This window comes from Labrus mixtus, chromosome 19, assembly GCF_963584025.1.
Source record: "Labrus mixtus chromosome 19, fLabMix1.1, whole genome shotgun sequence".
In the NCBI taxonomy this organism is placed as follows: Eukaryota; Metazoa; Chordata; class Actinopteri; order Labriformes; family Labridae; genus Labrus; species Labrus mixtus.
In genome coordinates, this window is record NC_083630.1 from 10,153,456 (window position 1) to 10,167,570 (window position 14,115).

A 14,115-nucleotide genomic window follows, 5' to 3' on the forward strand; every position below is an offset into this window, starting at 1 on the left:
CTCTGAAGTCAGGCCTCCAGGTTTTTAAAGCTCTGAAGCACTCTGTCTTGTCAGTGTGCGAAGCTAACCTTGACATTAATATGCAACATTTTAAACATGAATATAGCACATGCAGTGTTTCACACAGAATGACGCGATACCTGGGCGGAGGGGAGATGGGGCAAGGATGTGTTTTTCACTCTAAATTAATTTAGTCTTTGCACCAAACAACTTTAATCTGCTCATCTTATCCACATGCACAGACACACTAATATGTATCCTAACTAAATATATCGGTAACTAATAATTATAATTAATACTTTATTGATCCCGCGAGGGGAAATTCGTTTTTACACTCTGTCTAGTTAACATGCTACACAAACATAGGCTGAAATACACACACATGCACAAACAGGATCCTATGGACATGTATTAATGGAGAGGTCTCAGAGTGAGGGGGCTGCCCACGGCGGGCGCTCCTGGGCTGGTGGGGGGGGGGTTAGGTGCCTTGCTCAAGGGCACCTCAGCAGTGCTCAGGAAGTGGACTGGCACCTCTCCAGCTACCAGGCCAATTTCCGGACTTGGTCCGTGCCGGGACTTGAACCGGTGACCCTCCGATTCCCAACCCAAGTCCCTACAGACTGAGCTACTGCTGCCCCTATGCCTTTCTAAAAAGTAGTGAATTCAAACTTCCTCTTGGCTTGTTGTTTTTGGGCTCTGTGGTCATTCAGGACGGGAATGGAGCTTCATTCAGATTGTTTATGTTTTGCTTAGAGGCTCAGACATGTTTCATTCATGCCTCCCTCTCCAACCTTTAGCCCTGCCTCCACATGGGGAAGAGACACGGCCCCAGCCACTCAGGGACTTTAAGTGGAGTCTGTAGTAGAAGCATAATGGCAGAGTACACATCAAGGAGAACGAGCAGGCTCTCCAGACCAATGTAATACTTTTGTTTTGGTATAAAACACCTCAAAGGAATAATCGAATCATCTTTGGGCTGCATATCTGAATGGACATCAGCTGTTGAAACGGCTGCCCTCAGTCTGAACACTAAGGGAGGTGTGGGTAGGAGGGGAGGGAGTGCACTCAAAGGACAGCTTTATTTTGGTTTGGGAGACTCTGAAAGTGCCATATTATACCTTTAAGTAGCTGCAGCTTCTTAAGTTTGGGATCTTCAGATTTGTAAGCATTAAAGGTTTTAGTTTAACTTGTCTCAGCAGTCATTAAGGGTTATTACAATGAGTGGCCAATTATATGTAAACACTTCTATGACAACACTGTTTGTCCTTGTTACACTTGAATATAATTACTTGAATCATTTTTTGCCGCACTGTCATTCTGTTTTGTGCTTCATTGTTTACATACACCAGTAATGTGGTTAGGCTGATTATAAAGAGGCTTAACCTTCACCTCTGCTTTTTTAGCAGCCGGAGGACACACACACACACACACACACACACACACACACACACACCCAACCTTCCATGAGCACACGAACAGGCTCTCTCCCTCACACACACACACACACGCACACACACAGACAGACACAAATGCACATGGTTAATCCACACATACCATCACACACTCTGAGGCATTTGTTGGCAAACAACACAATGGAAACTGCCTCTTCTGTGGATTTCCTTCCTTTGTTGAATACAGATTATTTCCGAGTGGACACACCAAACTTGTGAGCAGGATGTGAAAAACAGGAGCTCTAACGATGGCATTTTGCTGGGGTCAAGACTTTCTCATCCTGGGTTTGAAAAAAAACCAAAAAAAAAAAAAAAACCATCCCTCTGTGTGACCCAGGCTAATGAAAAGTTTCAGCTCATGTGGTCATGAGGGGACCAGCTGTAGTTCAGCAACTCAGTGTTGAGATGGCTGTTTTTAAATCGTATCAGTTGGTATGTTTGGTGGCATGAATCACCCTGCTGCACTCTGCAGCTGGCACAGATGACATACTGTATACCAAATACTCACACACACACACACACACACACACACACACACACACACACACACACACACACACTCGTGCTGTGGGGTTAAATATGGAAAGTGGGGCAGTGTTTCCTCACCAGCATGGCTTTGTGGTTGAGGCGGTAGGCTGCAGTGTTCCTGGGACACACCCTACTCTCAGCAGTAGGGGCTCTTTAGTGTAATGAGCACGCCTGCGTTTAGTTTATTTATGTACCTGCCTCAGAAAACACTCAGTATTAACTGTATGAGCAGTTTGTAAAACTCTGTAAGATTTCATGTTGGATAGATTTATTCTGACTAACTGTATGACATACTGCTATGCGACTGTGTGATTGATTGGTTGACTGCTCTTCCAGTTGATGAACTGTTTGGTTAATAGGGGCTATTAAGAGATCAATAAATACAATGTGATTGACCTATAAGGGAATAAAACAACCCTCCACTCAACCTATTTAGCTTTTGGAACAAGATAAAGAAAAACGTTTTTAGACATGGAAAATACACTTGAAGTTTTATAGCCTTTTTCTAGTCTTCTTCTTACTACTCAAAGCTATTTTACACTGCATGTCACACTGACCCATTCACACCACATTCACACACTGATGGCAGTGGCTGCTAAGTAAAGTGTCCATCAGTATCAACTAGGTATGTGTTCCGACCGAGGCAGGGATGAGCTGACTAAACGATTAAACGCCATCTAAACGTTTGAACGTCCACGAGTACTAGTATTACTAGTGGGTTAAAGTAGGCTAATTATTCATATATTGGCCTTCAATGCAGGTCAAACTTTATGCTCAAACTGCAACACAGCCTCCCGCCACTAGCTAGGGCTGTAGCTCTGGTCAAGTGGCCTTCTCTCCCTCCTCTACAACCAAGATGTAAACAAGAACAGTAATTGGATAGCATCTGGTAGGAGCACCGAGGTTTGGCAGTATTTTGAGTGAGAAAATGGCGATATAGTTGTATGTTGGCTGTGTGAGGTTCAACTGGCATATGAACCGGAACAATGCATAATCACATTCAGCGCAGGCATGTGGACCTTAGCCCTGGGGAAGGGCTGTAACTTCTGAAGTCTGAAACTTTGAAATAACATCAGGCGATAAATAATGGTTAATATAGGCTGAGATCAGGGCTCTGTGCAGGCCAGTAAAGCACTTCCACGCTAGATAGGGAAAACCTTGACTTTGTGAAAGGGGGGCATTGTCAGGTTTAATCTAAATTGGGACTTTCCCAGCACAGGTTTCATTTCAAAATGTAAAGCTGCAGCATTAACATCTCATTTAAAGTTCAACTAAGACGACTTGCAAAAGATGAAAGACAGCCTCAGACCTAAAGTACAATAAAGCAGCTTTTGGCCAATTATGAAGTTCACATGTAGTTTACTGTAAGGTAATGAATAGATGATCCAGCAGAGGGGGCTGTGGAGTTATTTTTGATGTTTGAGGAACTGATCTCAAAAAACCAAAAAGAACAGTCCAAAATGTCTCCTTTGCAGCCTTTTAATGTGATTTGTTTGTGGTGTGAAACTGCCATCAAATGAATGTAGCTCGGTGATTTACATCACCATGAATAAGGTAATGCAGCCAGGTAGAAAGGAAACTGTAAAAACTGGATCAGACAGTTTTAACAACATCAGAAAGGGAAGTTCAGCAGAAAGTGAAGACATGTTTTTGTTGATGTTTTGTAAAGATGGAGATGAGACCGATAAACCGAGCAGAGAAAGGCTGGCTGCCACCCCCACCAGAGATAATCTGGCATTATAGACGGGGGATGACACAACATGACTCTGCAAATTCCCCCCCCCGCTGGTCATTGGTCAGCTGAACTCCCGGATGAGCTGATGACTGCTTGGCTCTGGTGTCTGCATGTGTGTGTGTCTGTTTGTGTGTCTGTTTGTGTGTGTGTGTGTCTGTTTGTGTGTGAGTGTGTGTGTGTGTGTGTGTGTGTGTGTGTGTGTGTGTGTGTGTGTGTGTGTGTGTGTGTGTGTGTGTGTGTGTGTGTGTGTGTGTGTGTGTGTGTGTGTGTGTGTGTGTGTGTGTGTGTGTGTGTGTGTCCATGTTTAGGTACAGATTGTGCTTCTGTGCTCTACCAAGTCATGCATTTCTGTCACTCTATATATTCCCATCTGAAACTGTGCCTCCTTGTGGTTGATAGTGGTATTATAATCAGTGAAACAGTCATTTGCTTAGTTAATGTCAGAGGTCGGGGGGGCCAGTGGGTTCATCCAGATGCAGTCTGTCTTTCTCAGGGCAGCTCTAGCAGGATGAATGCCTGTCATCACAGGGTCTTTGATCCTGGGCTTTTTACTGCGCACATTTTTTTCAGTTCACATCAGATTTCTCCCTCATCGCCGACAGCATCCACATTTAGTCATTTTGTGCATCTTTCTTGTCACATAAGACTTCTCAGGGGGCTATGATGCAATAGGCTGTTATTTTGTTTTGCTGTTGTCATTGCATAAGCTTTGGATTTAAAGGGAATTTCCAAGTCCTTCTCTTTTAACTGCTTCTCTCCATTTCTATCTCTCATTTGATTATTTCCTCCCCAGCTTAGCTTTACACTTCTTTTATCTTTATCATGTCAGCCTCTGTTTCATTTCCTTCGGTTTACAATTTGCCATAGTCGGGTTAACACTAACATCATCTCTGGAACTGCAGGCACTGTCTCTTTGTTGCATTTCCCCCCCTGAAATTTAAACCGTAAATCCATAAAGATCACAGTTATATATGAAGTTGAAGCTAGAATTAGATAAAAATACCTTCAAAATAAGACTCTTTTTTTTCCAGACACATTCTTGGTTACATATCAGCATTGTTTCTGTCGCTTATTTTGTGACTGTTGTTCAGCATGTAAGATAAGAGAATATAAAGTTTCCCACAATTATTTTAAATGAATTACTTCTTCGGACATCATTACACTTTTCCTTAAATAAATGAAAGTGTATTTTAGACATACAGGTGTCTTTAAATAACTCTCACTAATACAGGTATTGCTCCTTCTGTTAGACATTGGATACTCTTTAAAGTTATTTGTGGGCCATTTTTGGATAGGACAGCTAAGGAGAGGAAGGAAAGGCTGGGAATAGAGAGTGTGGGATGACATGCAGCAAAGAGCTGAAGTCGGATTTGAACAAGCGGCCGCTGCAACGAGGACTTCAGCCTCTGTACATGGGGCACGGGACATAACCTCTAGGCTCTCCGGCTCCCCCTTTCGATGCTTTTTGGTGCCACTTGTTTTAAAATGATACAGCTCTGAAATGATTGATGGAATCGAGAAGTACTGAAACCCTAAAAAAATCTACAGATCTTCAGTCGTAGTTTTGACCAAAAGCTGTCTCCAGGAGAGAAAAGAAAGAGAGAGAGACAGAGCACTGTCCAATTTGCACATATTAGTTCCACAACATTGCCAAAAGACTTGTGCAATTTAGAAAATGTGCCAAGTCTAAGTTTGAAATCCAGGTCTTCTCACAACCTTGCAAGTTCATATGATGATACTAAATCTAAACGCATCCTCTTTAAAGTGCACTCATTTTGATCTGGAAAAAATGGTATGGTAACTATGTTTTGGATTGTTCTTCATGTATGATATCTTATTGACTCTTTGTTTGAGAGATGGACAACAACATTAAAAAAAGATACTGACGTTGTTCATCCTTATGTCTGTGTTTGTGTGCAGCCATGGCGGAGTTAGACCTGAGTCTGAGTGATGCGCTGACTGACAGCGTTCCCCAGCAGGGCCCTGAGAGCCTGGTGGAGCGGGATTTTGTGGCCCAGCTGGAGGCCGAGACCTTTGATGACCAGATCGGGGAGACGGTGGGAAAGACGGACTACATCCCCCTACTGGACAACGATGACCCCAGGGCAGGTGAGACTCTTATGATGGAGCCCAGTGGAGAATAGGATATGTAGAAATGACATTCCTACCCGTTACTCTCTTCTGTTCAGCTCTTATATACATAACGAGGACACAGTGACAGAACTGAGATATAAAATAGAATTCCCACTGTTGAATGGACCTTAATCTGTGCTACAGAAATCACTTTCAAATGATTTATATAAGAACAGTTGTTTCCATATTTAGTGCACTATAGGTGAACAGACAAAATAAACTGCACTGAGCCTTAGAGTCTTGGGGTGCCTTTGAAAAGTTGATAAAATAATTGCTACTCAGTGTTTCCTCTAGGTTTAAAGCATTGGGGGGTGGGGACAAGGCGACACAAACACTTGAAGGACTCTTGGTGTTCATGCGTTACTTTTAATGACAGATGTCCTTTTCTATCAGAAAGGTATCCTTAAATGACTTCTTTCCCTGATTTCCGACTCTATCCACTATCCTATCCCTACAATAAAGGCACAAAAAGCCCAAAAATAAATCTTAAAAAAAAATAGGGGAAACACTGCTACTTCAACCAACCATGAGCTTTGTCTGCAGCTTTAAAGGTCACATATTATTCAAAATACACTTCACCATGTTGTTCCAAAACGTTGTCCCTAGTCCGTCTACAAACCCCCAATTATGATAAAAGTCCATCCTCTCTCTCTTTTGCCTGCTCCACTTTTCAGAAAATGTGTGCTCTAACAGGCCGTTTGGATTTTCCCTTTGATATCCTTTATTAATCCCTGAGGGAAATTCGGGTTTACACTCTGTTATTTTTATAGGGACATGCTTCTCACACACATAGGCCCGAATCACACACATGCACAAACAGAACCAGTGGACATGCATTAGTGGAGAGATGTCAGAGTGGGGCTGCTACAAGCTGCTAAGCAGAGAGCGCCCCAGAGCTGTTGGGGGTTCGGTGCCTTGCTCAAGGGCACCTCGGCAGTGCTCGGGAAGTGCCCTGTCACCTCTCCAGCTAGCAGACCAACTTCCAGATTTTGGTCCGCACTGGGACTTGAACCGACGACATTCCGGTTCCCGACCGAGGTACTGTCGCCCCGGGCTCTACTGCCCTTTGTGACATCACAAAGGGCAGTAACCCCTCCACTTGGTAGGTGACACTCCCTCAGCTAGGCATTTGTTCTGCCCTCTGAGTCTGCCTTCTCACTGTAAATAATAGGGCATGGTGCAAGAAACCCTGAACCACTCAAGCCCTTCCAGAGAGGGGGTGTGGTCAGAGACAGCTCATTTGCATGTAAAGGTACAGACACAGAAACAGCCTGTTCTGAGCAGGGCTGAAATAGAGGGGTTTATAGACATGATCAAATACATGATCAGAGAGGATTTATAACAAGAAGATTCACAGACATGTTTTGGTGAGCTCTGAGTCTTATTTAAACTGGTTAAAAAGGAGGATAATATGTGACCTTTAACTGCATTCCACAGTCAAGCCCATCCCATACCTCCTACGATATAGTGTTTTGTCTGCTTGATAACAGAAAAAAATGAAAATGAAATCTATCAGAGACACAGTAAATGAATGAATTTACTGATGCTAAAAAAGCTGTGCACTTGCAGACCATTCAGGCTAATTATTGAGTCCTTGTTTTAAGATTATTGGATTATTCAGGTTCAAGTGGAATTAGCTTCAAGATTAACAACACTTCATCTCATGTGTCACTCAAACCTGAGTTTATTCCACCACCCTTAACTCTTAAAGCAGTATTGCACCCTGTTGACCTAAAATTTCCTGAAGAACTTTATAATTGTTGTTCAGGGTTTGACAATCTGCCTTATGCAACATGAGCTGCAGCTGCTCCTGAGTGACTGATAGTATCAGGCACCGCTGGATACTGGCTGCCATTTTGGATCTGCTGGGTTGCCATTCAGCTGCAGGGGGACATAGTAGCCCAAAGATAAACAGGCATGGCGGTCGCTGCTTTAAATATCCCAGCCAAAGCAGTACAATTTGGGAACTTGGCACGATAATCTATGCCAACTCAAAGCAGTTGGCCCCTGTCCAATTGCCCTCGCCTGCTCCAGCAAAGATGCTGATGGTTTTATTCCTGAGGTTCATGTGTCCTCGTCCAACCTGTCTGCTTATAAAAGTCCAGGTCATGACTCTTTAGATGATACATAACAGAGCTGTCACAACATGGCACGCAAAAGAAGAAATGCAAAAGAACCAAGAGTGTCATGACTCTCAAAAAAGGTTTGTGTCAAACTGATTATGCTGTTCCAGATGTTTCAGAACTGAAAAATGTTTTCATTCACGGAAGAAAAGTTTAGATATCTTTTGTTTTTCACAGATAGCTTCGAGAATGTGAAGCATGCAAAAGTATTACTCTTTGTGACGGATCAGACATGACCTTTTGATGACAGTTTTTTTTAATAATCAATAGCACTGCATCAGAGGATTTTTAACTTATACCAAGCTGATTTTGCACAGAACAGTTTTATGAACAGAATCTGGATATTAATAAGTATATTTATATTTTCACTTCTCTGTTAAAAGCCCAACAAAGACTCAAAAACACAAGGTGTGTTTATCAGTCAAAGACCGTTAGAGTGAAATTTATTCTCACTGCAGAGTTGTAGGTAGATTTAGGGACATGGCCACTGTGAGGTATGTGTGTAGGTAAATAAGCAGATAGATAAACAGCAGAGTGAAAAAGCAGATAAGAGAAAGTGACATATTACCGGGCCTGACTCAGCTCTCGGGCCTGTTTTGGTAACCCAGACACTCTGGTCAGACAGTCAGACTGCATGTGGGCACTCTTCAGTGACAGGCTGCTGGAGGACGGGCCGTGGGTGGTGCTGCCAGTGATCAACTGTGGCACGCTGTGTGCATTTGGGAAAAACTCAGACATGCTGACACGCAGAGTGCCAAACAGCGAGGGCGAGGCAGGCAGGCCACAAATTATTGTCCCCTGTCAGCAGGAGAGCCAGACGGAGGAGGGCCCCCTTTTCTTTTTTCTTTTTTACAGAGTTGTTGATTTGTGCATTGATGCACATGTAACATGCACTCTGAATGACCTCTGTGTCTTCGATGAGTGTCCTGTGCCTTTGTTATTTAAGTATTTGTGTCCTGCTTTTTTCCTTTGACACAAATACATCACACCTTGTTTGTGTTTGTGTTCCTCCATGTGGATCTAGAGTTCTTGCCTTCACGTTGCTGTTTAAATATGTGCATGCACTGTATATTAGTGTGTGTATTGGCTGCAGAATAGTCTTGGTTTTGAGGCTTTGAAGCTGCATGTGCTCGTATGCATTCCTGTGTGTCTGTATCACAAAGGTGGATAACTGGGTCAACCACCTACATACCTCCAGTTGTACAAAGCTGTCTCACTTAGATCACCATGATAACCTAAGCTGCACAGGTACAAAAGATAAATAAACACCTATGTCCAATCAGCTCATCAGAAAATGTGTCTCATAAATCATATAAAATGGGCTTAAGAAATATGCTGAATTTATAGTAACAATGACCACATTTGTTATATATAATGACAATGCTGGTCCACATTTTGGATTTTGTTAAGCCTTAAGCTGGGTACACACAACAACACAAGCGATTCCCCCCCCTTCAGACAATCCTAAACGAAGTCCCCATTTTAAAAAAAAAGTTTCTAACCATTATCTTGCCAGATTTTCCCGAACTGCTCAGAAGAACGATGTGGCCGCTGCGATTGCAAATCATAAATAGTAAACATGTTCAATATTTACTCTCTGATGTGTGTGTGTGTGTGTGGGGGTGAAAACCAAGGACAGCCGAGCACCTTCTGTGAATGGTCACGTGAATGAAATGATTGGGATTCGGGAATTGAGCAGACTTAAGAAGTAATAAGGACAAACGCGATATGCTGATTGTGACACAATATTCAGCAGTTTAGCTTTTTTCACTGCATATTATGTCCACTACACTAAACTAAATCAAGAACCGTGTTGTCAAAGGAGAAATCATTAATGTCACTTCTGTCTTTGTATTTCTACACAATGGGAGTCAAGCCCACATACTGACTAAAACTGTGATCAAAGTAAAACGATTTTTAACGATGCAAATCTTTCAAATTGAATTGTGTAAGCCCTTCAGCAATCAATACATTTACAAAACATATTTTCTATTAATATGATAAGAAAGATGTATACTTGGCCCGATTATGAACCGATAACATATTGCCACGTAAAATATCGTGCACATTTTTGCCCCCACCTTTACTGGTTAGATGGCACCTTGCATGTCTTGCACAGTACCTTATGTGTTTTAATATTAAGTGTTAGTAGAATGAGAGGCCAACTGAGAAGGGATCTTCATTTAAAAATAAAATATCTGTTGTAGTGCATGTCTATCAATGTGCATGTTTTATATCAGAGCCTGAGTGTACTTGTATACATGCCATGTACACACTAGATAAATAAAGTGTCTGATGTACACACTAGATAAATAAAGAGTCTGATGTACACACTAGATAAATAAAGTGTCTGAGGTACACACTAGATAAATAAAGTGTCTGACGTACACACTAGATAAATAAAGTGTTGTGATTCAGCAGTCAGAAAACATAAACTCCTTCAGCCAATACATACTGCTCTCAGCCATGAGAGCTCAGATATATTGTAATGTGTTCCGTGTGTGTGTGTGTGTGTGTGTGTGTGTGCTGGTGTGTGTAGACACGGGTACTGCGTTGGAGAATGGAGAGCAAGAAGCACATGGAGTGCAAAAGCCTGGTAAGACATTTCACATAATTCCCTCTACTGGTAGTCAGCCTGCTATGGCCGCCTGGTCATTTTCATCCACCTCGCCTTTTTGTCTTTTCTTTTCTTGTCTTTCAATTTTAATTTTTATTTTCACTTCTACATCTCTTCAGTTTGGTTTTCTGTCCGTGTGAGAGTGAGTGTTTGCACATCTGTGTGTGTGCAGTACTATCAGTGTCCTTGAGGAGCAGGATATGAGCTGCTCTCCAACATCCATTCAATGTCCTCCTAAGTACAAGGCGGCTGCTCTTTTTCCCCCTCTCAGCTATTCAATGTGAACACATGAGAGAAAAAGGAATACAAATAATAATACAAAAAATGCACGTATACTCTGTAGCTACTTTCTTCTTTGAACCTTTAAAGATTATATGACTACATAAACTTAAAACGAGGCTTTGAAGTTTCCATTTAACAGCTAACAGTTATTCTGTATAATTATGCATTATCTACAAAAGCAGAAAGAAAGCTGTGGGGCAGTAAGGGAGAACTAGCCATGAATACTGAAAGCCATTTGCAGAGGCCAATATTGATGTACAACTTTAAGTGATTTTCTTTGAAAAGTGTAAAACTGTTCTTTTTAACCAGTAAATGAGCTTTTCAGGTAAAGGTTCGTATGTGGCTCTGCCCACTCAGCGACACTCTTTTTGGGGTATAATGATTGTTATTGCAAGAGTACAACTGAAGGAGAACTGACAGATTTTCAAAGAACAAACAGTTCACTACCCAATCAACACTGAGATGCATATCATCTCTTGGAATTGATCCCATGATCTTGTTTAAAGGGGACATATTGTGAAAAATTCACTAGTACAGGGTTTTTGAACATATATTTATGTAACCTGAGTGTCTACTGACCCACAAAATGTGAAATAAACCCATCCAGTCCTTTGTTTGTGGTCTGCACAAGTCTAACAACACAGAGAAAAATGCTCAGTTTCAGAGTTGCTCTCCTTGTGATGTCACAGTGGGATTCTGGTAAAAAAAACAACAACAATCCCCTGTGTTGTCTCTCTGGCAGCCATGTTTTTCCCAAGGGGCATGCTGACGAGTTGCCATGGAAGCTCAAAAGCTGAACTTGTGTCAGCAGGGGTATAATATGTCCTCTTTAAGATGTTTATCAGCACTCTTATCAGAAACTTGCTGGTGAAACAGGAAGGGAGGGGCGGGGGAAGTGTGGAGAGCGGTGAGGGGATGAAGGAGGTGTGTCCATAGAGAGCTTTTATTAAAACTGCAGTGAAAGTACCAAAATAAGCCTTTAAAGATGCTCCAGTTACATTATATTTAAAGCTCCTCTGAGGGACCTTTGGTTACTTTGCATCAATGTTGGCTGCCCCCTTGCTTGATAGCTAAGTATTGATATTAAATAAACGCTGTAAATAGACTTGTCTGACAGCTTCCCCGTCGCAGGCACAAAATATGACAATAAAAAGCAGTCAGTCTTGTTGCTGACGGTCTAGTTTGCCATTTGAGGTATTAAAAAGGCATCAGCTTTTAGTCTTTTTGCAGAACCATTTACAATTTCATCATTACGGCTTAAGAGGACCAATATGTAACTATGACACCTAGTGGTTAAAATGGGTACTGCAGTCCAAATTCCATTAATTGATGAGAGTCACCCCAACCCCTCCCTGCAGTAGATGCATGCTGGTTGTCATGTCACAGTCACTGAAGCTTCACTTTACCTTCTTTATCTCTTCATCTCCAATATTTATTCTAGTTTCACCACCTTTTCTGGTCGTCTGCGTTATTCAAAAAATGCTGAGGGTTTTTGGGTCGGGAAGAATCAGTTATAGCTGGACCAGTTTGCTTGTTCGCTTCCATCGCTGCAACACCTGTTGGTTTGCTGTTTGCCAGGCAAACAAATACAGACCACCAGAATCTAAAGTTCGAAGGTGGACATACTGGCTGCTGCTGTATCGTTGTCAGAGAAGGCAGCACTTCAACATAGCATGTTTCCTTAATATCTGATCATATAGTAAGGTCATTTTATGACTTCATTCAGTAGATATTAAGGCTGGTTAAAAAAAAAATATTCATCAATGCGTTGCAATTATTATTTTCCAAATTCAATATCGATTCAGAGAAATCCTGAGATCAATTTGTTTTCGTTGTAATAGTACCCCTCTCCACTAGGTGGCACTGTGGGTGCTGTGAATGCAAGTCAGGCACAATTGTGCACTTTACATATAGTTTTGGTCCGTGCCATTACAGCACCGTTGTGTTTGTTACGATTTTGCTCTAGTAGATATCTTACATATTGGACCTTAAATAAAGACATACTCTTTGGGTGCTTGAATATTTCAAAATGAATTATTTTTTTGAGTTTAAATTAAGTTTTTTCCAACAGCTGGGTGACATCACTCAGGCTCTGTCCATAAATATTTACAGTCTATGGGTGTGACCTGCATTATAAACCACAAACCATATACAACTGTATGTCTTCTCTTTATATAAGAATAATGTCCATCAAATGTCCATCCTGATAATATCGATTGCATTAAAATGAAGTGAATAACCATTGAAGTCATTGAGGCTCAGAGGAGCCCCTCTCACTCAGCAGTCCTTTTGTTGCATCTGATGTGAATGAATTGTTAAAGTGTTATCTCTTATTGGAGATAATTAGCTATAGAGAAGAGATGCAGTTCTAGAGGGGAGTATTTATTGTGTCTAATGAACCGAGCCGATGTTTTTCCCCTCTGGCTGTCTGAAATAGACTGAGAGGAGAACTGTGTGTGTGTGTGTGTGTGTGTGTGTGTGTGTGTGTGTGTGTGTGTGTGTGTGTGTGTGTGTGTGTGGTACGTTTTAGAAACCAGCTCATCAGATTTTCTTTTTCCAATAGTCTGTCTCTTTTTCCCCCTTCCCATCTCTCAGCCTCTTGCTCCACACATACTGCTGTTCCTCATTTCACTTTTTCCTATCACCTTGCAGTCTTTCCATTTGAAACTGCAGAGCTGCTGTGCATGTCATTAGCAGTGAGGATTGTGCATGGGGGTAGAAATATAGAGTACATAAGAAGTCTTCTTCACTGAAAGCATGCTATATTCCCACAACTGCACATATCTGCACAGTAGGCCTACAATATGTAGAAAACAGCATACCATAATAAATTTAGCCACAAAACACACAAAAAAAGAACATCTTCTTGCCTAGGACAGCTGAATAGAGGCAGGAAAGAACCCAAGGCCGGGAGTCGAACTGCTCCATGCTCTAAACTGGGGCCACTATTTGGCCCCATTATCCGCTTCCGACAAAACTAAGTCCTGATTTGTTGACGGTTCTAAAGATTATCTTGCCAGATTTCCTGCGGTGTGAGGTGTGTTAAGACCAAGTGATCCGATTTGCACAAAATAATCTAAAATATTAAGCATGTTTATTATTTATGATCCAATTCCCTGTTGTGAGAGGCAACCCCGACGTCAGCCAAGCATGCACTTTGTGGATTTATCATGTGGAACCAAACCATAGTCAATCGGGAAGCAAGTTCACTGAAGACGACCACAGCTAATTATTCCTACTCACCTC

At 41.8% G+C, this 14,115-nt stretch overlaps 1 protein-coding gene across 10 annotated transcripts in view; it reads left to right on the forward strand.

The window, feature by feature from the left end:
* LOC132994505 (microtubule-associated protein 4) overlaps positions 1-14,115 on the forward strand; it is a 125,137-nt gene that overhangs the window by 25,174 nt on the left and 85,848 nt on the right. For 8 of the 10 annotated variants that reach the window (XM_061064883.1, XM_061064882.1, XM_061064881.1 and 5 more), the window contains exons 2-3: positions 5,635-5,823; positions 10,510-10,566. In XM_061064883.1, the coding sequence (XP_060920866.1) occupies positions 5,637-5,823; positions 10,510-10,566 (244 nt within the window). In that variant the 5' untranslated portion in view covers positions 5,635-5,636. The remainder of the gene's footprint in view (positions 1-5,634; positions 5,824-10,509; positions 10,567-14,115) is intronic. The other 2 variants (XM_061064885.1, XM_061064888.1) reach the window with 1 other exon arrangement.